The sequence below is a fragment of the Salmo trutta genome, chromosome 1, assembly GCF_901001165.1.
Source record: "Salmo trutta chromosome 1, fSalTru1.1, whole genome shotgun sequence".
Lineage (NCBI taxonomy): Eukaryota > Metazoa > Chordata > Actinopteri > Salmoniformes > Salmonidae > Salmo > Salmo trutta.
Genome location: NC_042957.1, coordinates 60074309 through 60100854, shown reverse-complemented (window position 1 = coordinate 60100854; position 26546 = coordinate 60074309). Strand labels below are relative to the sequence as shown.

Sequence of the window (26546 nt, the reverse complement as noted above, 5' to 3'; positions counted from 1 at the left end):
TATTCATCTGCAATCTAGCTTTCAGGGGGGGGGGGGGGGTACCAGACCGTAGTAGAATAATATCCATATAGGGTCGTCAAGCGATTTTGTAATACATTGGTATCTTTTTGATATCGTCTTCTACTACCCTGTGTGGTACTATACTGTATGTCATCAGGGCGAGTGTGCATAGTGGAACGCACACAATGTCGTTCAGGAACTTGCAGATTTGCCGGAAATTGCAATGCCCTTGTGCATAGAGAGGATACAACAGAAGGTACGTTTGTCAGTCAAGTTCCACCTGAAAAACTGTGTTTCCTGTGTGTGTGTGAGAGCGATAGAGATGGAGAAAACGTGGTGCTTTCTAAATGAAGCCAAGTGGATTGCAAAGTGTAGTGTCAGAGGAGGAGGAAACACAAATAAGCAAGACGTGACCTTGTATGGAATTGGGTTAACAGACACTTAGACCATTATGTGGCGAAGAAGTATGCATTTTCTGAGCTGGTTTTGTTATTTTTTAACTTCATGAACTCTGCTTCTATAACAAGGGTGATTGAACTCACTCATGATAACCAATATGTTATTATGCAAAGTTACATGTTGTAAAATAATTTACAAAAACTAGGTGAAGCCAAGCTGTAAAACCCTAAATAGAACATTTTAGAAGTTATTTATTGAATGTTTATCATTCATCCATTTAGGACATACCTCATTGAATGAGCATAACCCAAACATAATGGGTAAATTATTTACTGAAATTGCATCTGTTTCACTTTGTTTTCAAGCATGTAGTAGCCTTCAAAATTAAGTGATGAGGCTCTGAGGTTTCTCCCGACCTAGGACACTTACAAGCTTGGTCTGTTCTTTTGGGGGCACTTTGTGACATGCATTTTAAAATAATAATTTGCCATCTTCATTGATAGTTGATCTAGATTGTCAAAATCAGTTATACTCCACATTCAACCAAATCAGTGAGACTGTTTAGCAGATGGTCAACGGTAACTTAAAGTTCAGGATGTGTCACGGGTACTTAGGGCAGGAGGAAGGAGCAGAGTCAAATGCAGGAGATATTGTCCAGTAGCTCGAAGTTTATTCACACCCAAACACTAGGTGATCAAAAGGCACAGGGAGTGCACAATACCCAAAAGGGAAACAGGTAATCCACAAAGGGAAAATCACACACGGGGCGCTGCCCGGCGAGAAAAATAAAATCTCCAATAAAACGATGGAGAAAAAGACACGGCCATAGCGTAAAACCCCACTGCCCGCTGACAAACCAACAATCCCGCACAACACACAACCCCAAAGGAACAAACTAAATACCCCCCCCCCCACTAATGACAGAAACGAAAACAGGTGCGGACCTAGACAGACAAAACACAATGAACACAGAAACACAGATCGGCGGCAGCTAGTAGACTGGTGACGACGACCGCCGAGCGCCGGCCGGCCGAGGAGGGGCACCATTTTCTGTGGATACTGTGACAGTACCCCTCCCCTGACTCGCGGCTCCCGCAGCGCGCCGGTCCGGACGGAGACGATGGAACTCCTGGAGCATAGTGGAATCCAAAATGTCCTCCACCGGAACCCAGCACCTCTCCTCCGGGCCGTACCCCTCCCAGTCCACGAGGTACTGCAGGCCCCCTACCCGACGTCGGGAGTCCAGGATGGCCCGGACTGTGTACGCCGGGGCCCCCCCGATGTCCAGGGGGGCGGGGGGACCTCCCGCACCTCAGCGTCCTGCAGTGGACTAGCTACCACCGGCCTGAGGAGAGACACATGAAACGAGGGGTTAATGCGGTAATATGAAGGGAGTTGTAACCTATAACACACCTCGTTTATTCTCCTCAGGACTTTGAACGGCCCCACAAATCGCGGACCCAGCTTCCGGCAGGGCAGGCGGAGGGGCAGGTTCCGAGTCGAGAGCCAGACTCTATCCCCTGGATTGTACACGGGGGCCTCACTGCGGCGGCAGTCAGCGCTCTCCTTCTGTCGCCCGATAGCCCGCTTCAGGCACTCCTGGACAGCCCTCCAGGTCTTCTGAGAGCGCTGTACCCATTCCTCCACCGCAGGAGCCTCCGTCTGGCTCTGCTGCCAGGGCACCAGGACCGGCTGATAACCTAATACAACTTGAAAAGGTGACAGGTTAGTAGAGGAGTGGCGTTGAGAGTTCTGGGCCATCTCGGCCCATGGCACGAACCTCGACCACTCCCTGGCCGGTCCTGGCAATATGACCGCAGAAACCTGCCCACATCCTGGTTGATGCGTTCTACCTGCCCATTACTTTCGGGGTTAACCCGAGGTCAGGCTGACCGAGACCCCCAGCCTCTCCATAAACGACCTCCACACTCTGGAAGTGAACTGGGGACCCCGATCAGATACGATGTCCTCGGGCACCCCATAGTGCCGGAAGACATGGGTGAATAGGGCCTCCGCGGTCTGTAGGGCCGTAGGAAGACTGGGCAACGGGAGCAGACGGCAGGACTTCGATAACCGATCCACAACAACCAGGATCGTCATGTTCCCCTGAGATGGCGGAAGATCCGTTAGGAAATCCACCGAGAGGTGAGACCAAGGTCGCTGTGGAACGGGGAGGGGCTGTAGCTTCCCTTGAGGCAGGTGCCTAGGAGCCTTGCACTGGGCGCACACCGAACAGGAAGAGACATAGTGTCTTACATCCTCAGCCAAGGTGGGCCACCAGTACTTCCCTTTCAGGCCTCGCACTGTCCGTTCCACCCCAGGATGACCCGAGGAGGGTAAAGTGTGGGCCCATCAGATCAGGCGATCGCGAACACCAAGCGGAACGAACTTCAGACCCGCGGGACATTGAGGTGGAGTGGGTTCGGACTGAACCGCCCGCTCGATGTCCGCATCCACCTCCCATACCACCGGCGCCACAAGACAGGACGCAGGGAGTTTGGGAGTAGGATCGATGGTCCTCTCCTCGGTGTCATAGAGACGCGACAGTGCGTCGGCCTTCCGGTTCCGAGAACCCGGAATGTATGACAGGGTAAACTGGAACCTAGTAAAGAACATAGCCCACCTGGCTTGACGAGGATTCAGTCTCCTCGCTGCCCGGATGTACTACAGGTTACGGTGGTCGGTCCAGATGAGAAAAGGGTGACATGCCCCCTCAAGCCAATGTCTCCACACTGTCAAAGCCTTGACCACAGCTAACAACTCCCTGTCCCCCACATCGTAGTTGCGCTCCGCCGGGCTCAGCTTCCTAGAAAAGAAAGCGCAGGGGCGGAGCTTCGGAGGAGCGCCCGAACGCTGCGACAGAACTGCTCCTACCCCAGCCTCGGACGCGTCCACCTCCACCACAAATGGCAAAGAGGGATCCGGATGCGCCAGCACCGGAGCGTCATTAAACAGAACCTTCAGATGACGGAAGGCCCTGTCCGCCTCCGCTGACCACCGCAGCCGCACCGGACCCCCCTTCAGCAGTGAGGTAATGGGAGCTGCCACCTGACCAAAACCCCGGATAAACCTCCGGTAATAATTGGCGAACCCCAAAAACCGCTGCACCTCCTTCACCATGGTAGGGGTCGGCCAATTACGCACAGCCGTAACGCGGTCACATTCCATCACCACCCCTGTGGTGGAAATGTGATATCCTAGGAAAGAGACGGCTCGTTTGGAGAACTCACATTTCTCAGCCTTGACGTATAGGTTATGCTCCAGCAGCCGCCCAAGCACTCTGCGCACCAGAACCACATGCGCGGCGCGTGTGGCGGAGTAGATCAAGATGTCATCGATGTACACCACCACACCCTGTCCGAGCATGTCTCGGAGAACCTCGTCCACAAAGGATTGGAAGATAGCAGGAGCATTTTTTAACCCATACGGCATGACGAGGTACTCATAATGGCCAGATGTGGTACTAAATGCGGTCTTCCACTCGTCTCCCCCTCGGATACGCACCAGATTATATGCGCTCCTGAGGTCTAGTTTGGTGAAGAAGCGCGCCCCGTGGAATGACTCCACTGCCGTAGCAATGAGAGGTAGTGGGTAACTGAACCCCACTGTGATAGAATTTAGACCTCTATAGTCAATGCACGGGCGCAGGCCTCCCTCCTTCTTCACAAAAAAGAAACTCGAGGAGACGGGTGATTTAGATGGCCGAATGTATCCCTGTCTCAAGGACTCAGCGACGTATGTCTCCATAGCCGCTGTCTCCTCCTGAGACAGAGGATACACGTGACTCTTAGGAAGGACCGCGTCAGCTTGGAGGTTTATCGCACAATCCCCCTGTCGATGGGGTGGTAATTGGGTCGCCTTCGTTTTACTGAAGGTGATAGCCAAATCGGCATATTCAGAAGGAATGTGCACGGTAGAGACTTGGTCTGGACTCTCCACCGTAGTCGCACCGATGGAAACTCCTACACACCTACCTGAGCACTCCCTCGACCACCCCTTAAGAGCCCTCTGTCTCCACGAAATCTGAGGGTTGTGAGTGGCTAGCCTGGGGATTCCCAGTACCACCGGAAACGCCGGGGAGTCGATGAGGTATAGGCTGATACGTTCCACATGACCCCCCCACATCATTATGACCAGTGGCACAGTAACCTCCCCCACTTGGCCGGACCCTAGCGGTCGACTATCTAGGGCGTGCACAGGGAAGGGGTGGTCCAGCTGAACCAGGGGAATCCCTAACCTATTAGCGACCCCACGGTCCATAAAACTCCCAGCTGCACCTGAATCGACTAGTGCCTTATACTGGGAGTGAGGGGATAATCGGGGAAACAAATGGAAGTGTACATGTGGTCGACGGGGGGCTCTGGGTGTGTCTGGTGCTGACTCACCTGGGGGGTCGATGTAGTGCTCTGCCTGCCCTCCGAACTCCCGGGTGGACCCCTCCAGCACTGGCCCGCAGTGTGTCCTCTGCGTCCACAGTGGGTGCAGGAGAGGCCCCCCCCCCTCCGTTCTTCCTCGAAGCAGCTCCTCCTATCTCCATGGGCAGTGGAGCAGGAGGGCTGGGAGGTGGAATGAACAGACCCCGACTAGAACGTCCCCGGGTAGCCAGCAGGTGGTCCAGCCTGATTGACAAATCCACCAGCTGGTCGAGGGTGATGGCGTGGTCCCTACAAGCCAGCTCCCGACGGACATCCTCATTGAGACTGCAGCGATAGTGATCCATCAGGGCCCGCTCATTCCACCCCGATCCCGCGGCGAGAGTCCGGAACTCCAAGGCAAAGTCCTGAGCGCTCCTTGTCCCCTGTCTCAAATGAAACAGCCGCTCACCCGCCGCCTTGCCCTCCGGGGAATGATCGAATACCGCCCGGAAGCGACGGGTGAACTCCGGGTAGTCGCCCCGAGCCGAGTCTGGGCCCTCCCAAACCGCGTTGGCCCATTCCAGGGCTCTACCCGTAAGACAGGAGACGAGGACGCTCACTTTCTCCTCGTCGGAGGGAGAGGGGCGGACGGTCGCCAGGTACAGTTCGATCTGGAGTAAAAACCCCTTACACCCAGCGGCCGTCCCATCAAATTCCCTCGGTGGCGTAATCCGAATCCCACTCGAGCCCACTTCAAGGGGTGTCGGTAGGGGCGCCGGCTGAGCAACTGGAGCTGGTCTGGTGGAGGAGGTACCTCTCTCCCAGCTCTCCAGTCGGGCCAGTACTTGGTCCATCGCCGAGCCCAGGCGGTGGAGGAGGCTGGCGTGCTGCGACACCTGCTCAGCTACTGAAGGCGCTTCGGGTCCTGCTGACTCCATAATAGTTTTTGGTGCGGGATTCTGTCACGGGTACTTAGGGCAGGAGGAAGGAGCAGAGTCAAATGCAGGAGATATTGTCCAGTAGCTCGAAGTTTATTCACACCCAAACACTAGGTGATCAAAAGGCACAGGGAGTGCACAATACCCAAAAGGGAAACAGGTAATCCACAAAGGGAAAATCACACACGGGGCGCAGCCCGGCGAGAAAAATAAAATCTCCAATAAAACGATGGAGAAAAAGACACGGCCATAGCGTAAAACCCCACTGCCCGCTGACAAACCAACAATCCCGCACAACACACAACCCCAAAGGAACAAACTAAATACCCCCCCCCCCCCCCCCCCCACTAATGACAGAAACGAAAACGGGTGCAGACCTAGACAGACAAAACACAATGAACACAGAAACACAGATCGGCGGCAGCTAGTAGACCGGCGATGACGACCGCCGAGTGCCGCCCGGCCGAGGAGGGGCACCATTTTCTGTGGATACTGTGACAGGATGGGTATAACGAGGCTGTTTAACCAGTAAATACTGCCTGATTCAGCGCTGTGAGTAATATGCTCTCATTTAACCTGACAATGACAATGTTTTGCAGTCTGTAGCTGAGACTATAGGTGACTTGTCTGTGAATCATGTGACTGTCTGGAAATTTGCAAGGAATGGAAATACAATACCATGTGTGTCACTTTCCATGTAGGTCTACGCTAGTACAATATCTGTTTCACAATATGTTGTCCATTCAAATGTTGCTGTGTGCATGACTTACAGGGCTGTTCAAGAAGGCTATTATTAGACACAGAGAGATGTTGGATGAATGGCCATGTTGTTAAAACAGGAGAACAATAAGGCCTCTGACATTTGACATGATATTCAATCCAGTCCAGTCAGAGAGAAAGAATTAAAGGAAGTAAGACTTTTTCAGGCCACTGGGGCTGTCTGCTTCATTGCCCCAGACTGACAGGTAGTAGAGTTCCGTGGTTAAAATCATTGAGCAAGCCAAGCCAGTAAAAAAGCCATATTACAACCTGTTGTGACAATTGCGTTGTTTGCTCTATAGCCATTAGTTCATACACCATGGTTATACACAATAAGGCCGTGACAGCTAGAAGACAACAGTCACACAGTTGCGGAATAAATTCAACTACACATACTGTTTGTTTTATCACAAAACCGGAGACCCACATCTGTGTGAAGTCCACAATGCAAATATCGCATGTAACAAACAGTTCTCAAGCAAGTTAATGTTTTCAACCGTTTACTAAATAAACTATTGATTTACAACCACAGCGTTACTGCAAGTCAGAACAAAGTCAACAGGAGCACTGCCTCCGCCATTCCAGCACCAATTCAACTTAAACATTTAAACATCATAAAATCAACAAGGCTATATATGCTTAGTTTAATAGACTGAAAACAAACTTAAAGATACCAAAAACAATTTAGTTCAATCGATGTTGTTAAATATCATGTGGCTGTCCATGGTACTTATTTCTCTCTCTCCGTGTGTGTGTGTGTGTGTGTGTGTTCGTGAGAGCAAGTAAAACAAAACATGTTAACTCAGCCTATTTGTAGACTAGTTGAATGCCAATGCCATCCTCCTCTCTTTCATGTTGGGAAATCGGTCTATGACTCTGTCACACACTTTTAGACAGACACTGATGACCAACTGGGTTGTGTGTTCTGAACAACACTTGTCTCAGTTTATAATGAGAATAGATGCTTTTCCATATACTTATGTACTGTTGAAGTCAGAAGTTTGCAAACACCTTAGCCAAATATATTTAAACAGTTTTTCACAATTCCTGACATTTAATCCTAGAAAAATTCCCTGTTTTAGGTCAGTTAGGATCAGCACTTTATTTTAAGAATGTGAAATGTCAGAATAATAGTAGAGAGAATGATTTATTTCAGCTTTTATTTCTTTCATCACATTCCCAGTGGGTCAGAAGTTTACATACATTCAATTAGTATTTGGTAGCATTGCCTTTAAATTGTTTAACTTGGGTCAAGCGTTTCGGGTAGCCTTCCACAAGCTTCCCACAATAAGTTGGGTGGATTTTGGCCCATTCCTCCCGACAGAGCTGGTGTAACTGAGTCAGGTTTGTAGGCCTCCTTGTTCGTACACACTTTTTCAGTTCTGCCCACAAATGTTCTATATGATTGAGGTCAGGGCTTTGTGATGGCCACTCCAAAACCTTGCCTTTGTTGTCCTTAAGCCATTTTGCCACAACTTTGGAAGTATGCTTGAGGTCATTGTCCATTTGGAAGACCCATTTGCGACCAAGCTTTAACTTCCTGACTGATGTCTTGAGATGCTGCTTCAATATATCCACATAATTTTCCTACCTCATGATGCCATCTATTTTGTGAAGTGCACCAGTCCCTCTTGCAGCAAAGCACCCCCACAACATGATGCCGCCACCCACGTGCTTCACGGTTGGGATGGTGCTCTTCGGCTTGCAAGCCTCCCCCTTTTTCCTCCAAACATAACGATAGTCATTATGGCCAAACAGTTCTATTTTGTTTCATTAGACCAGAGGACATTTCTCCAAAAAGTACGATCTTTGTCCCCATGTGCAGTTGCAAACCGTAGTCTGGCTTTTTTATTGCGGTTTTGTAGCACTGGCTTCTTCCTTGCTGAGCGGCCTTTCAGGTTATGTCAATATAGGACTCGTTTTACTGTGGCTATAGATCATTTGTACCTGTTTCCTCCAGCATCTTCACAAGGTCCTTTGCTGTTGTTCTGGGATTGATGTGCACTTTTCGCACCAAAGAACGTTCATCTCTAGGAGACAGAACGCGTCTCATTCCTGAGCGGTATGATGGCTGCGTGTCCCATGGTGTTTATACTTGCATACTATTGTTTGTACAGATGAACGTGGTACCTTCAGGCGTTTGGAAATTGCTCCCAAGGATGAGCCAGACTTGTGGAGGTCTACAATTGTTTTTCTGAGGTCTTGGCTGATTTATTTTTATTTTCCCATGATGTCAAGCAAAGAGGCACTGAGTTTGAAGGTAGGCCTTGAAATACATCCACAGGTACACTTCCAATTGTCTCAAATTATGTAAATTAGCCTATCAGAAGCTTCTAAAGCCATGACATCATGTTCTGGAATTGTCCAAGCTGTTTAAAGGCACAGTCAACTTAGTGTATGTAAACTTCTGACCCACCGGAATTGTGATACAGTGAATTATAAGTGAAATAATCTGTCTGTAAACAATTGTTGGAAAAATGACTTGTGTCATGCACAAAGTAGATGTCCTAACCGACTTGCCAAAACTATAGTTTGTTAACAAGAAATTTGTGGAGTGGTTGGAAAACGAGTTTTAATGACTCCAACCTAAGTGTATGTAAACTTCCCGACTTCAACTGTACCTGTCTATTGTAAATATATCCCTTTAACTTATGAGTAATATTAATAATCTCAACAGTGATTCCTTATTGTTTGACCCCTTGATTACGACCCCTTGACAACGATCAGTCGAGGCGTCAGTAACTATCAACAAAGTGTTCACAGTGTATTTATTGATACAGTGCCATAACTAAGCTCCCAATCTCAAGGCTGAGGCCAGCTATCACACTCAAAAATAAAACTAACTTTGTTAGATCAAATCACATTTGATTGGTCTGTTTCACATTTTGCAGATGTTATCGCAGGTAATGCGAAATAATTACATTTGTAGCTTCAACAGTGCAGTAATAATTAACAATTCAAAACCAAACACACTAATCCCAAAAATAAAATAAAATAAATGAAGAAATATCAGAATGAGCAATGTCAGAGTCCTTTATGTACATAATGGTGTGTGTATGGACAGTATATGAATAGAAAAGGTGTGTACAGCAGTAGTTATATAGGATAAGCCTTTAATAGAATACAGTATATACCAGTGGAGGTTGCTGAGGGGAGGACGGCTCATAATAATGGCTGGAATGGAGCGGTATCAACCACATGGAAACCACGTTTTTGATGTGGTTGATACCTTTCCATTGACTCCATTCCAGACATTATTATGAGCCGTCTTCCCCTCAGCAGTCTCCACTGGTATATACGTATGAAGTGGGTAAAACAATATAAACATTATTAAAGTGACCAGTGTTCAATGACTATGTACATAGGGCAGCAGTCTAAGGTGCAGGGTAGAGTAGGCCGGCTAGTGGTGACTATTTAACTATTTAACAGGTTAACAGTCTGATGTTCTGGAGATAGATGTGTTAATGGAATTGGTGTGTGTCTGTGTCCGTGTCTGTGGCGGGCCTGTATGTCGAGTGTTCATACGCATTGCTTTAAATGTAGTACCACTTATCATTTTAGGTGGATGTCTCTGAAATGTCTCTCTGTGCCTTATCCTGTCTTTGGTGGCGTGTGTGTGTGTGTGCGTGCGTGCAAGTAAAACATAACATGTTAACTCACCCTACTTGTAGACTAGTTGAACGCTAATGCCATCCTCTCATGTTGGGAAATCGGTCTATGACTCTGTCATACACTTTTAGTTTTTGTTGTTATTGGATACCTAGCTAAAATGCTTGCTAGCCTAACTACCTAGCATGGGCAACAATGAACCAGCTAAGTTAGCTAGCTAGTTAGTTACCGTGAGCCTACTCGGCTACATATTGAACTTCAATCGTCTCAGGCCAGTGGCACAACAGGAATTTATGGTTAGATCAGAATCGATGTCATAATCATTGGCCTGTACAGAGAATTAAGTAAAAGTCCAAATCCAAACTGGCCTCCCTTGGGGGGCGTTTTGTGGGACCAGGACAACCCACAGTTGAGCTCAGCTGGGTTGAAATATTTGGGAAAGCCTGGCTTCTCTTGACGTCCATGAATACACGCCACTGCTGACAGTGAATAATATATTTCTAGTGAACATAGCAGGTCCGTACTGATTATGACTGTTCTAGTCGCCAAACCAGAGTCCCTCTGTCATATAGCCTACACAATAAATACATCATTCAGTGCTTTACATAGATGTTGCCTTCCTGTAGTTTTTTGTGTGGAATGTGAACTTGCATGGGCGGTGTGTAGGATACAGTAGAATTTCAAGGCGACAGCCTGCAGCAGTGTTATACAGGAGCACAATCGAGAGCATACTGTCGGGCTGCATCACAGCCTGGTATGGAAACTCCACCGCTGCTGACGGAAAGGCACTACAGAGTGTGGTGCGCTCAGCCGAACGCACCATTGGGTGCACACTGCCTGCCCTCCAGGACACCTACAACACCAGGTGTCACAGGAAGGGCAAGAAGATAATCAGGAACCTCAGCCACCAGAGCCACGGTCTGTTCTCCCCGCTTCCATCACTCAGACGGGGGCAGACTGGCCAATAGCTTCTACCACCAGACCATAATGCCGCTGAATAGCCACCACTAGTCAGCTATTTGCTCCCTCTATGGACATTTCCCCCCTCAACAAACATGTATCCTGTACCCACCCCAATGGACATTTATCACTGTTACAGATGGAAATATGTGTATATATTGTTTGGTGTATTGTTTCAATCACTTCCCTTTGACCTGCACTGTCGGAGCTCGGAGTTTAAGAATTTCACTGTACCCTGCCATTACATCTGCAACCCTGAGCATGTGACTAATAAACTCTAATCTAATCATGGTGGCATATAGCCTATCTACAGTAAGCTACATTTAAACGAGAAGACCAATCGAGTTCATTTTGCATAGTGATCTTTGCCTTTCTTTGATGACAGAATAAACACTAAGTCCAAGGTCATTAAGTCCAGTGAAGCGGAGCAGTTTCCGAACTCTGTGTACAAACCGGTCAGGGCTGCGTTCAGTACGTTTTTACGTTCTGGAACGTTCAATTGAACGGAAACGGTGCTGTACTTAACGACCTGGGTTGGGGAACGAGGAGGGTTAGGGAACACTGTCAGCATGACCACTTCCCTTTAAAACACGTCACTCATTGCTTCCAGCCACACCTACCAAGCGGTAGTCTGTTCAAGAACGTACAAGAACCTTTTGGGGGAATGTGTCGTTCAGTACAAACCGTTGTTCAACGCAGCAAACGTTTAAGAGGACTGAACGCACCTCTACCTCCCTGTCTTTCTTCATTTTGTTCTCTCTCGTTCTCTCTCTCCGCTCTTTTAGATCGCAGAGGGAGTTGTAGAAGATCAACAAGGACGACTCAGTAGCTCATCAACCAAACATCACGCGTTGATAGTAGCAACTAGCAACAGTGAAGAATGTCGACTAAAGAACGGGGCCTGGTTTATCTCGTCACCGGGGGCTGTGGGTTCCTCGGACAACACCTGTTACAGGTCCTTTTGGAGAAAGAGGATGCGGTAACCGAAATTCGACTTTTTGACAAACACATCGACGCAAGTTTAAATGGCCACAGCACAGGTAAAACAAAAATATATGCTTGAAACATACATTGTAAATGTCTGGCAGTTCACTGACATGCTCAAACCCCATTTGTAGTTTTCTTGTCTAATAATGTGTTATGCATATTTCATTGGCATAACCAAACACCACACGAGGCTGCTGAGTTGAAAACGGCTCATAAATGTCCAGAATGATTTGCAGTTGTGGGACTAGTGGCGTTTTAAACATGATAGTTAAGCTACTCTTAACCCTTATTCATGGTGACAATGATTATTGGGCTAAGCTACTCCTAGCAAGATATATAGAGGCTCAAGTGGGCAAGACCTCTAATCATGAATGTCCAGGGGTTTATGCACTGAGAAGAGGTGGGGTATCAACTCCTCAGTGAAACATTTAGGGTCTTTATCTACCATAGCACATTGAAATGACTGAAAGTGAGAGAACCTAGACTAGCATCACAGACCTTTACCCACATGCATACCCAATCAAATAGATTCTGGATATCAGCTGTATTCCATAAACTCTTTTCTGACCCCCTTTATTTTTGGCTTACACCTTTTATACTCTTATATTCTCAGGCATGAGAACATGCACATTTTAATTTACTAACTTTGTACAAACTTTTATTCCATTGTCAGTCTTCACTACAGAAGCAGAGCCATATATGGGATAGAGGTGGAGGGTGGGCAGTAGGTAGATGGACTGAGAGGGAGAGATGGGAAAGTCAGATACACACTAGAGTGTGACAGAGATGAGAGTTAGCGAATGTCACTGAAAGGGAAATGTTAGGATGGTAAACAACACATATCTACACTCCGCTGAGGTCACTTCTACATCTGAATTGCTTGCTGTTTAGGGTTTTAGGCTGGGTTTCTGTATAAGCACTTTGTGACATCTGCTGATGTAAAAAGCTCTTTATAAATGCGTTTGATTTGATTTGACTGCATCGGTCTGCATGAACAATGTCATAACATGATGGGGTCATGGACACAGATGGCCCACACCCCTCCTAATTCCATTTCCTGTTCTTGGAACACTGCAGCCGGCCTATGTAATTTCCCCTAACCTGTGACATGTCACTGTCATAACAGGAATCTCCACCTGCACCCTGTCACCTTGTGTGACTTTTCCGTTTCTGTGGAATATGAATCGGAAAGGCAGGGCGGTATGTGGGGAAGGTTGCGCTCATCACAGAGTGACAGGTTTGTTGGACACAGCCTTCCTCCAAACTCAGTGATAGAAGATCACTCCATAGATGTGTTTGACTGATGAGCTAAATACATGGCATTGATTACAAATGAAATCGCCCATATAGGCTTACATTGTTAGTCTTTAACCTCTATATTGCCATAGGCTACATCCAGGTAATATTAGAACACCTTGTTTTCTCTTAAATACAGAACATATATATTTCTCCCCTGGTGAGAATGTGCTTTTCAAGTAGAGGAGATGTAGGGGCTGAGGAAAATTTACAAAAAATGACTTGTGGTATTCCCCTCATACTATGTCTGGAGCTTGCTGGTTTTCTGCTCTACCTGATTAATAATTGCACCCACCTCTTGACCAAGGTCTACATCAGTCACTGATTAGAAGGGAACATTGAAAAACCGCAGTGGAGCTGGCTTCGAGGCCCAGACTTGAGTTTGAGGGATGTAGGCTATTCCAAGGTGTGCACAAAGCCTGGTGGCTGGTAGTATTCATATAGCCCAGCCAGGGGGAGGCCTATAGTACACTTTATGTAATCAGAGCTCATAGTCTAGTTCTAATCTCGCTGTAACAGTGAACTGAAAAGACCAAGATGCTGTGATTGAATGAGATTTGCAACTTAACTTTGAGCCTTTGCTTGAAATGTTTCTAAAGTATTTGCGTTCTGTAGGTTCTCTTTAGATATGAAGCATACATATGTTTTCACAGAGAAGGTGTATGAGTGATTAAACCGATAACCAAAACAAACCAAGAATTGAACTTGGTTATTGGTGTATATGTTGCGTAGCATGTGAACCGCTGCTGCATCTCATGTAGTTACAGTAGCCTAGTAAGAGAGGGGCTTGTAAACTTCAGAGGACAAGGTTGACTGAAGCTTTCACTTCCTGTAATTACTTAAATTACAGTTGCTGTAGTTACTGGGTAATTACAGAACCTAGCTTAGGTTTGGTTCAATGGAATTCATCAAATAATGTCGGATCCTTAAAAGGTTCTACAGCTGCACCATCGAGAGCATCGTGACTGGTTGCATCACTGCCTGGCAACTGCTCGGCCCCCAACTGCAAGACACTACAGAGGGTAGTGCGAACGACCCAGAACATCACTGGGGCCAAGTTTCCTGCCATCCAGGACCTCTATATCAGGCGGTGTCAGAGGAAGGCCCTGAAAATTGGCTAAGACTCCAGCCACCCTAGTCATAGACTGTTCTCTCTGTTACCACACGGCAAGCGGTACCGGAGCGCCAAGCCTAGGTCCAAGAGGTTTCTAAACAGCTTCTACCCCCAAGCCATCCTGAACATCTAGTCAAATGGCTACCCAGACTATTCACATTGCGCCCCCCCCCCCCCCCCCCCCCCCCCTTCCACACCGCTGTCACCCTCTGTTGTCATCTATGCATAGTCACTTTAATTAACTCTACCTACATGTACATACTACCTCAACTGACCGGTGCCCCCGCACATTGACTCTGTACCGGCACCCCCCTGTATATATTGTTATTTTTTTACTGCTCCTCTTTAATTACCTGTTGCTTTTATCTCTTATTCTTATCCGTATTTTTTGAAACTGCACTGTCGGTTAGGGGCTCGTAAGTAAGCACTTCACTGTAAGGTCTGTTGTATTCGGCGCATGTGACTAATACAATTTGATTTCATTTGCTACTTAACCAAGCCACTGAGGCAGAGCTAAAAGAGACAGCTGCAGTAGTGTGACTTCAAGGCAACAGTGTGTTTTTTATGAGTCGGGACCATTCCTGTGGTTACTTGGACTCCAGACCCGTGGCTTCATGGTCATCAGATATATTTCAAGGCCATGATCTAGATAAGCCAAGCCAGGGACAGCAAACTGAGAATAAGGGCAGCTTCTATTCCATCTTATCATTCCAAGAAGGAAAGACGGAACAAACAGACAAATGCTCTCAAAAGACACATTTGTGAGAACGTGATTTTGTTGTGACCCACCTACCGGTGTTCCAATAAGCATAAAGACCTTGTATGAGAAGACGTTAATTATGGTGGGGTGATTGGGTCTTTTATAGCAACATCAGATTACATTTTTTCCAGAAACAGACAGAGTTCCCCAGTGGACCCAGCTTTGGTTAGGTAGCTAGGCAATGTAGGATCTAATTTAGAGGAAACAAATTAACACTCAAGTCAAAGAATCAAAGAATACTTCATATAGCCATGGAAACATGCATAGAAAGACTTGGTTCCTCCTCACACAACATATGTACCTAGACCTTCTAACCACAATATGTCTGATTCTTCTCTTAGGCTATTATTCTGTACATGATGTCCATGTCTTGTTGTCCAATCTGATTTATGATCTATTGTATTATGATCTATTGTATTATTGTGCATTGTAGATCATTTTATAGATATTTAATTCCGGTGAAAACAATCTCTTTTACACTATATCTAACATCTTACAACCCCCCCACACACACTTTTCTCCCTCTCTCCCCCGTCAGAGCGGGTAAAGGTGGTGGTGACGCAGGGGGACATCACAGATTACACCAGTGTCCTGGAGGTGTCCAAGGGGGCAGACCTGGTCATCCACACGGCCAGCCTGGTGGATGTCTGGCACAGAGTCCCTGAGACAGTCATCCAGACTGTGAATGTTCAAGGTAAGGGCTCAGACACAGCAATAGCATTCACTGGCCGAGAATACGCACCGATTTTTTTACATGTAGAATCGCAGAAAAAATGTTGTCAGTCAGACGTCTACAGCGAGTGGTCCCGAAAACACAGCTCGCTGAACGGTGGGCAGACGAACACTAGATCCGCATTCGATGCGATGTGTGGAAGCCTTAAGACACAGGAGGATTTACGAAGAAGGGAATGGAAAATATGTTGAGGGAACAGAAAAGAGGAGAGAGAAATGGTTGCCTTCGAGATGATTGATGATAGAACGAGACAAACATAGGAGGGGTGGTTGGCTTCTCTTGACTGTAAATTAATACCACAACAGGAACTGTTATGGAGACTCATGAAAACCCATGAAATAGTGTTCCCTAAAGTTATTGTGATTCATGGTATAACCCACGTTTTTCCTGTTTGCCTGTCGCCTCTCCCTTCCTATAGTGCCTGGTGTTTTCCTCTGAACATTCTGACTATAAAACTGCCCCTTGAGTCTGTTAACCTCTCTAGTACATGTGGGACGAACTCGTCCCACCTACGTAACAGCCACTGAAATCCAGTGGCGCGATTTTTGAATCGTTAGAAATGCTATAACTTCAATTTCTCAAACATATGACTATTTCACAGCTATTTAAAGACAAGAATCTCGTTAATCTAACCCCACTGTCCGATTTCAAAAAGGCTTTACAACGAAAGCAAAACATTAGATTATGTCAGCAGAGTACCCAGCCAGAAAAAATCAGACACCCATTTTTCAAGCTAGCATATCATGTCACATAAACCCAAACCACAGCTAAATGCAGCACTAACCTTTTATAATCTTCATCAGATGACACACCTAGGACATTGTGTTATACAATACATGCATGTCTGTTCAATCAAGTTCATATTTATATCAAAAACCAGCTTTTTACATTAGCATGTGACGTTCAGAAAAAGCATAACCACCGCAAACTTCCGGTGAATTTACTAACAGTTTGCTAAATTACTCACGATAAACGTTCACAAAAAGCATAACAATTATTTTAAGAATTATAGATACATTACCCCTCTATGCACTCGATATGTCCGATTTTAAAATAGCTTTTCGGATGAAGCACATTTTGCAATAATCTAAGTACATAGCCCGGCATTACAGGGCTAGCTATTTAGATACCCACCCAGGTCAGCATCCACCAAAATCACATTTCCTATAAGAAAGATGTTCTTACCTTGCTTGTTCTTCATCAGAATACACTGCCAGGACTTCTACTTCAATAACAAATGTTGGTTTGGTCCCAAATAATCCATCGTTATATCCAAACAGCGACGTTTTGTTCGTGAGTTCTAGAATGCTTCTTCGCGGTGTCGCGCATGGCGCATTGGCGTGTCAAAAATGTCTAAATATTCCATTACCGTACTTCGAAGCATGTCAACCGCTGTTTAAAACCAATTTTTATGCCATTTATGTCGTAGAGAAGTGTTAATATTCCGACCGGGAGTATGCATTGAGCCTAAACAGCCGAATAAAATTTCTCCTCAGAAGCGACTCATGCACGCGCATCATTGAAAGGTCCTCCGAGCATCCACTTACAAAAGGCGATAATATATTTCAACCTGAGGTTCCCTCGTAAACCTTCAGTTATTTCGCGGGCTCTGAGAGCCTATTGGAGCCCTGGGAATTGTCACGTTACAGCTAAGATCCTTACTTTTCAATAAAAAGAGGTAAGACGCACGACTCCTTGTCAGACAGGGTACTTCCTGCTTGAAACCTTGTCAGGTTTTTGCCTGCCATAGGAGTTCTGTTATACTCACAGACACCATTCAAACAGTTTTAGAAAATTCAGAGTGTTTTCTATCCAAACCTGAACAATAATATGCATATTCTAGCTTCTGAGTTGGTGTAGGAGGCAGTTAAAAATGGGAACATATTTTTTCCAAAATTCTCAATACTGCCCCCTATACCAAACAGGTTTTAAGGATGATAACTACAACAATGGTTTTATAGTGAGCAAACATAGACATACACAAATAAGGTCATTATTTATGTAGTGGGTAAATGTGTGTGAGTCTCTGAGAAGGCCTGTTTATAGAAATGGTGTGTGTGTGTGTCTCTGAGAAGGCCTGTTTACAGAAATGGTGTGTGAGTCTCTGAGAGTCGCCTGTTTATAGAAATTGTGTGTGTGCTTGTCATGAGATTGAAATGGCTGTAAAAGACTCATCTCAAAAGGTTTCACATCTCACGATAAGGTTAGTGCCAGCCTGTCAGGTGGTTTTCATGCAACTGAATTACCTACAAACTCAACTTATTGAAGGGAATCAGCTGCTCTCTGTGATCCACTGCAAGTCAACTGGTTTCTATTAAACTAACAACATCAAATTCAAATAGCAAGCCCTTGGAAGCATTATATAAGCCCAATTGAACACTGACACTTTGTTTCCTGTTTGTGGTTATTCTATCTATTCCCCGTCTGGTGGGTGGCCTACTGTGGTGTTTGTGTGTCTCACTGTCCCAGATCTGGGTATCTGTCCCATATTTCTGCTTGTCGTCTCTTGGAAAATATGACATTGTCCTCACAGGAATAGTTGTTTGTATTATTTAGTGTAATTACTGTATATCAGATGTTTCAAATCCTTCTAGGATGTTTGTGTTGAGCTCTGAGAAAACACTTATCATCCGGGGCTAGTTCCTACAACATGCTCCTTCAGGTACTTGTGTACTCATCGTCTGCCAACATCTCTGACCAGATGTTCTGCATGCACTTCATGTTGACCGCACCACACCCTAGCCCTTTCTTTCTGCAATTAAATCAATGATATCCTCTAGTTATTGGCCTCTAGAATGTTTCTCTTCCTCTCTCCGTCTCTCTAACAGGAACTGTGAATGTGATCAATGCCTGTGTGGAGAATGGTATTCAGTATCTGGTCTACACCAGCAGCATGGAGGTGGTCGGCCCCAATGTGAAAGGAGACCCCTTTATCAGGTAGAGTTTTACTTCACAAATATCTGTTTCTCCTTTAGGCTTTTGTTGTTTTTTTCCTCTTTCCACTAAATCACTACCTCTCTTCCATCTGTCTTTTTTCTAGCCCGTATGGTAGAGATTTCCCTTATCTGTATTATATCAGCCATGTGACTATTTCTTTTATTTTCTGATTTCTCTATGAACTCGTATGTATCAATTCTTCCCTAATTCTCCATCGAGAGACATTTACTGCGAGGAGAGATGCATAAAGAGGTAGATAGGAGACAGGAATAGAGATTATTATTAGAGAGACATGAGAGAGAGCATTCCAGTCATAGTGTTGCGTTAAGGTCTAGTAGATGATGGATATGAAGCAGAGCCCACATCAAGGCACACTTCCTTCATCCCTCCCTCTCTTACACAGACTAAAGCACTAGCCTCTCTGATGTGGCAGACATGTTATGCTCTACACTGAGTATACAAACATTAAGAACACCTGCTCTTTCCACCACAGACTGACCAGGTGAAAGCTATGATCCCTTATTGATGTCAAATCCACATAAATCAGTGGAGATGAAGTGTAGATGAAGGGGAAGAATTTTTAAGCTTTGAGATTATTGAGACATGGATTGTGTATGTGTGCCATTCAGAGGGTGAATGGGCAAGACAAAAGATTTAAGTGTCTTTGAACGGGGTATGGTAGTAGGTGCCAGGCGCACCGGTTTGTATCAAGAACTGCAACTCTGTTGGGTTTTTCACACTCAACAGTTTCCCGTGTGTATCAAGAATGGTCCACCACCCAAACGACATCCAGCCAACTGTGGGAAGCATTGGAATCAACATGGGCAGGCATCCATGTGGAACGCTTTCAACACCTTGTAGAGCCCATGCCCCGACAAATTGAGGCTGTTCTGAGGGAGAAAGTGGGGGGGTGAAACTCAATATTAGGAAGGTGTTCCTAATGTTTGGTAAACTCAGTGTACGTCATTGTGTGTTATTCTAGGTGTGTTTAGGAATGTACTTATCACATATGGTCCCTATAAGAAGATAAGTGGATATGTGACAAAGATGATGACAGTCAGTAGTAGCTATGAGGAACATCACAGGATAGAATTCATCTGCACCATTGAATTGAAGCTGCACATTGCCAGTTCAATATGAACATAGCCAGGCCCATGTACTTTGTAATGCTGTGTGATGATGTCAGGAAAACTGTGTGGCAACAATAACTACATCATAATAACAGCCCTGTGTTAGATAATAGGTTCAGGTACAGCATTGTCTGGTTTGACCTGTTTTAGGCTGGCAGGTCCTGGGAGCCGTTGATGTTTCGGATGTTTTTCGTAACATTTCAGATGTTAAAACTCATTTCTGTCATACCAAGGAATTAGTGACAGAGACAGAGAGGGATGAGGGAAATAGTTGATCACCAGCCAACCCTGAAGTCGTCCTGCCAGCTGTCACGTGTTGAAGATATTTTCCAGATGCAGACAGACAGACGCGCACACACACACACACACACACTGCGGATTTGCAGATGTTTGCTATTCTCTTCCTTTCACATCAGAAAATGTCTGTCAGCCTTTACATGTATGACTGACTTTGCTAAAATATTCACAGAAACAACAGGATGAGTCCTGCACAGCCAGCAAGGAGAAACAACACCATGAAACTGCCAGTGTCCATCTGGCTATTATACTGAATCATTCCACATTCCACATGTGAATGTGATATTCTGTTCAAAGGTCATCAAATAATAACACCCCCCCACCGTCTCCCTCTCTCTCTTTCATGCACAGAGGTGATGAAGACACCATCTACAATGTTTATCACGATATGCCCTACCCCAGAAGCAAGGCCAAGGCAGAGAAACTGGTGCTGGAGGCCAACGGCAATAAGGTACTTGTATAAACACGTCACATCTCATACAAAGACGCGGTAATAACACACACAGACCAACTCACACACTTTTATTTGATGGACATTTTGAAAGATCCGGGGGATAGTTGCCTTTAATGGTACCCTCATTAATAGCCTGATTCAGATAGGGAATCCCTTCATGGACCTTATTCAGATACTTATTCTCTCTCTTTGACTGAACTGCTCAAAAAGGTACCGCAGAACACAAATATACTATAGTAATCCATGAAAAAAATTTTGGAGCTTATGTTGCATGTAAGATTTTTTCGCCCAATGGCCACATTTGTGCTGTTACTCTGCGCAAAAAAACTAATATTTCTGAGTTATGATAAATGGTAGAATTCTTTTCAACTTCACTGTTACTCTGCCAAAAAGCTGTTTAAGTTCCCTTGTGCGTTAGTCTACTCCACCCTTCTGTTAACATGTTGAGTTAAAACTGCGTATTTGGGAATCTGGGTTTTCATTTCCCGTCCACTCCCATCAGTTTCTAATCCTCTGTTACCACATCCTTCCTCTCTTCTCTCTGGCCAGGTGAATGAAGGGGCCTGCTTGTACACATGCTCCCTCCGTCCCACAGGGATCTATGGTGAGCAGCACCAGCTGATGAGGGACTTCTATCAGATGGGTGTGAGGACAGGGGGCTGGATCATTCGAGGCGTCCCAAAGGACACGGAACATGGCCGTGTCTATGCAGGTGAGTCCTGAAACCCGTGCTGATACCTAGCCACACCTACAAGATCTTGAGCATACTTTTAGCTGATTTTCTACTGAGCTCTTGGTTATGTACCAAGGTGGCTACTTAACTTGTTCTCCAGCCCTAGTGGATTAGGCTAGTGGTATGCACGTTCTCAGCATAGTTTCCTTTTTTTTTCAGGTAACGTGGCTTGGATGCATCTGCTGGCTGCTCGCTCCCTGAGAGAGCACCCCCAACGGCTTGGAGGGGAAGTTTACTTCTGCTATGACGACTCACCCTACAAGAGTTATGAGGATTTCAACATGCAGTTCCTGTCTGGGTTCAACTTCCGCCAGGTCCGTGTGCCGCTATTGGTGCTGTGGTTGGTGGCGTGCCTGAATGACCTGCTCCGCTGGGTGCTGAAGCCTGTGTGCAGCTACACACCATTACTCAATCGCTACACACTCGCTGTGGCCAGCACCTCCTTCACAGTGGGTTCAGACAAGGCCCAGCGCCACTTCCAGTACCGCCCCCTCTATGACTGGGACCAGTGCAAGGCCCGCACACAGAGATGGGTGGACACCTTTCCCTTCGCAGGCCCCAAGGACTCCTGATCTGGGCTGATCTGCTGGTCTGAGGGAACCTTGTCTGGGCTAAACCGATGCACCACACATCATAACCCTGGATGGATGGAGGAGTGAGAGGACTTTCTCAGATTTATATTCTCACTATGTTTGCTCCATCATAAGCAGTATTATCATTACACGTATGCAAACAAACTCTTGACCCCTGAACTCTTAAACCCTGAACTATGACCTCCTGCACGTGTTCTTCAAAAATGGTTATGTCCTCCTACCTGTCACTACTTGTGGCTAGCCTGTAGCTCCTCAGGCAAAATGATGACAAGCCATGTTCCACACTGAAATGGGTCACTTATCCATCCCATGATCTTCTGATTCACATGAGACGCTTCCCAGCCCTAAATAAGAGACAATATATAAAGTTTGGGCTTTATCGAACATTGCGATATTCATCTTCTTAAAAAAGGGGTAGATATAATGTGATTGTAGTTATAAAAGGGTGTAGGTATGTGATCTAGGAAAGCTGCTCGTGAATTGTTTTGAGTCTATTTCCAACAATACACAGTGCAATACATTGCTATACATATTTTGCAATACATACATGAAAATGCAATACCTTTCCACAAGACATCATCACTACATAGACTTAATCTGTTTTTGTTGAAGAGCACTAGTGCAGAAAATAAGTATTTACATCTTAAACATGCATTAATGCACACAGAGAATATTGTCTGATTATGTCCTATGTGATTTTAGACTTTTATGAATCACCTGCTATACATTAAGGTGATTTTATAATCGGAATGCACTGCCAATTTAAAAACAATAATAACAAAATCATTAAAGATAACATTTCCCAGTGCATTCAGATTTAAACTTCAGGCAGAGAAAAGGTTAATTTTATATTTCATGCCTATTGATTATTATTATAATTTTGAGAAGTAGCGTTACTTAAAGAGCAACTGAAGGCAATAAAAAACTTCTATTCTATTCTCTGGTAGAAAATGGACTATGTCTCAAACCAACTACATTAATGAAATGTAAGCATTTCAGGAGACACCTATAAAAGATGTGTAACATGAAAATATTGTCCCATTTACAATGTGTAATTTATTGACGGTCCCTAACTAGCCCCAGAGATAGGCTATCCAAAGTCAAAACAATTTTGACACTGTTGCACACCAGCTGGAAAAGAAGTTGGATAGCTTGCTAGCTAATTTAGGCTTCTTCCAGACACAAGACCTTGTTCGACTGGTTAAAGTTCTCAAAGGGCCGAGTGTAAGTACAAATGCTTCCCACGTCGGAACAAACACAAGAGACACCCACATCAAAGAGTGCCTCCGAGACCCAAAACTCATTTAGTTTAATTTCCTAATGAGGAGAATTGAAACCAGGACTCAATCAGGAAGTTCAGCCCCCTTTAAGAAAACAATAAACATACTTGGAACACAGGAGGTTGGGGGCACCTTAATTGGGGAGGATGGGCTTGTGGTAAGGACTGGAGCGGAATTGGTTGAATGGTATCAAACACATGGTTTCCATGTGTTTGATGCCATTCCATTAGCTCCATTCCAGCCATTATTATGAGCCATTCTCCCCTCCGCAGCCCCCTGGGACTTGGAAAGCATATTCTTTCAGTTTTGAATATTGTATTGAATATGAATATGTATTATGTATTTATTTGTTTAATTCCAAATACAACTATTTTAATTAATTCAAAGTTGATTTGTTTTTTATAAGGTAAATATGATACTATCAAAGACAACGCATGATTTTTCCTGAAAATGGCCTAGGTCCACTATGGTGACCTCGGAAACTGCAAAAGAAACTAAATGGAGAAACATATGGAATACATGTTAACAACACATTCATTACACGTCCTTTACATAGTTCCAGTCGGTATTAGATAGAACGTTGCGCCCCTGCCTGCCTGTGGGGAAAACAACTTGTGGTTACCTTTTTCAAACGTTATTTTCTTGTCTGCTTGTTTTAGTCAATTACAAAACTACATTTAAGAAAAGTACGTCTAAAGATTACTTTTCAACATTGCCTGTGATGGGGTCACCTTGGTCATGATAGGGGCTGCACCAAATGATTGATGTATTATAATAATTGATTATGCTTATGTTGTATTAATAGAAGGGCTATAAGACCCTCCCCCACTACATTTATAGGGTCCTGGGCCACAGATTAGCAATATATGCATTATAATGTTTAATACTGTTCCACAGTTATTTTCTAGCCTCTGCCTCTTATACAGAACGGTCTGAAAGATGTGTGAGCCATTGCAGTCAAAACAGGGTGTCTGTGAGAAAGCGCCTCAAGGCTAAAAGAGATACATAGACACAGACCCCTGCAGGGGAGTAAATAGATAAGAGACAAGTCAGACATATGTGAATGGAAAATTACTGCTGAGCCCTTAGAAAACACTGGAACTATTGTTTTCTCCTGCAAGTTTGCATAACTGTATATGCATGGACTTGGTCTCATGAGTAGAAGGTGTTGACTTAGGCAGTTACACCACTAGTGGTTGACTGCAAGTATATTACAGCAACTTTGACTTTTTTTATTTTGCAGAACTTACTCTGAAACATACGTGCTGTGTTTCCGTTGTCAACTTCTGTCTGCAATTGCATTAATAAAGGTTTGATTGATTTACTTACCAATAAGCCAATGATTGACAAGGAACAAGGAACCTACCCCGACGCCTGCTTCCAAGTATTCTTACTACTTAGAAAGACGTAATGTTGTAGGGATTCTCTCATGCCCCTTTTCATGACGGTGCTAGCAGCCACTTGAGTGAGACCAACAGCACAAACTAACGGAATATACAGCTACAAGTAATCAGGAGAGTTAAAGACTATACTATACTGAACAAAAATATATTTTTTAAAAATGCAAAAATGTTGCTAAGTAACAGTTCATTTAAGGAAATCAATCAATTGAAATAAATAAATTAGGCCCTAATCTATGGATTTCACATGACTTGGAATACAGATATGCATCTGTTGGTCACAGATATTTTACCAAAAAAGGCAGGGGCGTGAATCAGAAAACCAGTCAGTATCTGGTGTGACCACCATTTGGCTCATGCAACACAACACATCTCCTTCGCATAGAATTTATCAGGCTGTTGATTGTGGCCTGTGGAATGTTGTCCCACTCCTCTTCAATGGCTTTGCAAAGTTGCTGGATATTGGCAGGAACTGGAGCACGCTGTCATGCAAGTCGATTCAGAGCATCCCAACATGCTCAATGGGTGACATGTCTGGTGAGTATGCAGGCCTTGGAAGAACTGAGACAGTTTCCATTTCCAGGAATTGTATACCGGCCTGGGGCCGTGCATTATCATACCGAAACAGAAGGTGATGGCGGCGGATGAATGACACAACAATGGGCCTCTGGATCTTGTCACGGTATCTCTGTGCATTCAAATTGCCATCGATAAAATGCAATTGTGTTCATTGTCCATAGCTTATGCATGCCCATACCATAACCCCACTGCCACCATGGTGCACTCTGTTCACAACCTTTATCAGCAAACCGCTCGCCCAATTTTTATATGGATTGTTAAAGAGTTCCATTCAGCTATGGCTCTATATAAAACTGTAGATTTAAGGCGATTTGTCCTTGGCTTGGGTTGTCTTAGCTGCCCTGAATTTGCCTGTCTGGTTTGGTGGTTATGCATGTTGCATAGTATGTACTAACTGGCCTGATAAATACTGTTGTTTTTTGAAAAATATAATATTCCTAAAGAAGATCAGAAGACTGAATAGTAATTTGTTTTTAACGTGAAGCCATGAGAGATTCTGATGCATTTGGATAATATTCATACAGATAGAGCAATGAAGAGCTCATCTGGCAGCCCTGTTTTGAACGATTTGGAGATTTTCAATATCTTTCTTTGCTGCAGATGACCAGAAACTGGACAGTACTCTAAGTGTGATAGGATCAGGGATTGAATCACCTGATTCAGAGTGCTAGATGTTACATACTCTGAACATTTTCTTGTAACAGCTATTCCCTTACCCATCTTAATAACTATATTATCTATGTGTTCTGACCATGATAAAGCTGCTTCCAACATGATGCCTAGTAGTTTAGTTTTTTTTCTCACTTCCTCTACATGTGTTCTATTCATCAACACATTCAACTGGGGATCATCAGCAAGTACAAAACTGAACCAAATAAAATACATTTAGTTTTAGAAATGTTCAACACCAATTTGTTCATATCAACCCACTCAGACACCATTCTTAGTTCACTGCTCAGGACATGTTAGCTCATTACATTCTGATGCTGTGCTATACATTGTAGAGTCATCAGCATACATGACCACTCTTGATTTGTTAGAGAAGTGGGCCTAGGCAACTTCCTTGAGGAACACCACAGTGTATATATTTTTTCTGTTTGAAAAGCTACCATTAAAGAACACTTTTTGCCTCATCCTTGATAGATAGCTTTCCATCCAGGATAGAGCTGCAGACTTAGCCCTTGTGTTGTCTTAAGGGTAAAAAATGACCCGCCACTTTAACAGCAGAGAAAA

General features: G+C 44.8%; 1 protein-coding gene across 2 annotated transcripts; it reads left to right on the top strand.

Moving 5' to 3' along the window:
* Nucleotide 1: 1 nt before the first annotated feature.
* Nucleotides 2-24663, top strand: LOC115203767 (3 beta-hydroxysteroid dehydrogenase type 7). Of its 2 annotated transcripts, XM_029768754.1 has the most exons (7): nucleotides 2-256; nucleotides 11806-12060; nucleotides 15716-15871; nucleotides 18739-18847; nucleotides 20626-20725; nucleotides 21278-21440; nucleotides 21621-24663. In XM_029768754.1, the coding sequence occupies exons 2-7, from the start codon at nucleotides 11901-11903 to the stop codon at nucleotides 22031-22033; spliced, it is 1101 nt and encodes a 366-aa protein (XP_029624614.1). In that variant the 5' UTR covers nucleotides 2-256; nucleotides 11806-11900; the 3' UTR covers nucleotides 22034-24663. The 2 variants fall into 2 exon arrangements, with proteins under 2 accessions (XP_029624614.1, XP_029624606.1); XM_029768746.1 differs by lacking the exon at nucleotides 2-256 and having other exon boundaries at nucleotides 11626-12060.
* The last annotated feature ends 1883 nt before the right edge of the window (nucleotides 24664-26546 follow it).

Coding starts and splice junctions, on each gene's coding strand:
- LOC115203767 (XM_029768754.1), top strand. CDS start 11,901: ATGTCGACTAAAGAACGGGGCCTGGTTTATCTCGTCACCGGGGGCTGT. Junction 18,848..20,625: donor AAAGGAGACCCCTTTATCAG/GTAGAGTTTTAC, acceptor TTTCATGCACAG/AGGTGATGAAGACACCATCT. Junction 20,726..21,277: donor TGGAGGCCAACGGCAATAAG/GTACTTGTATAA, acceptor CTCTCTGGCCAG/GTGAATGAAGGGGCCTGCTT.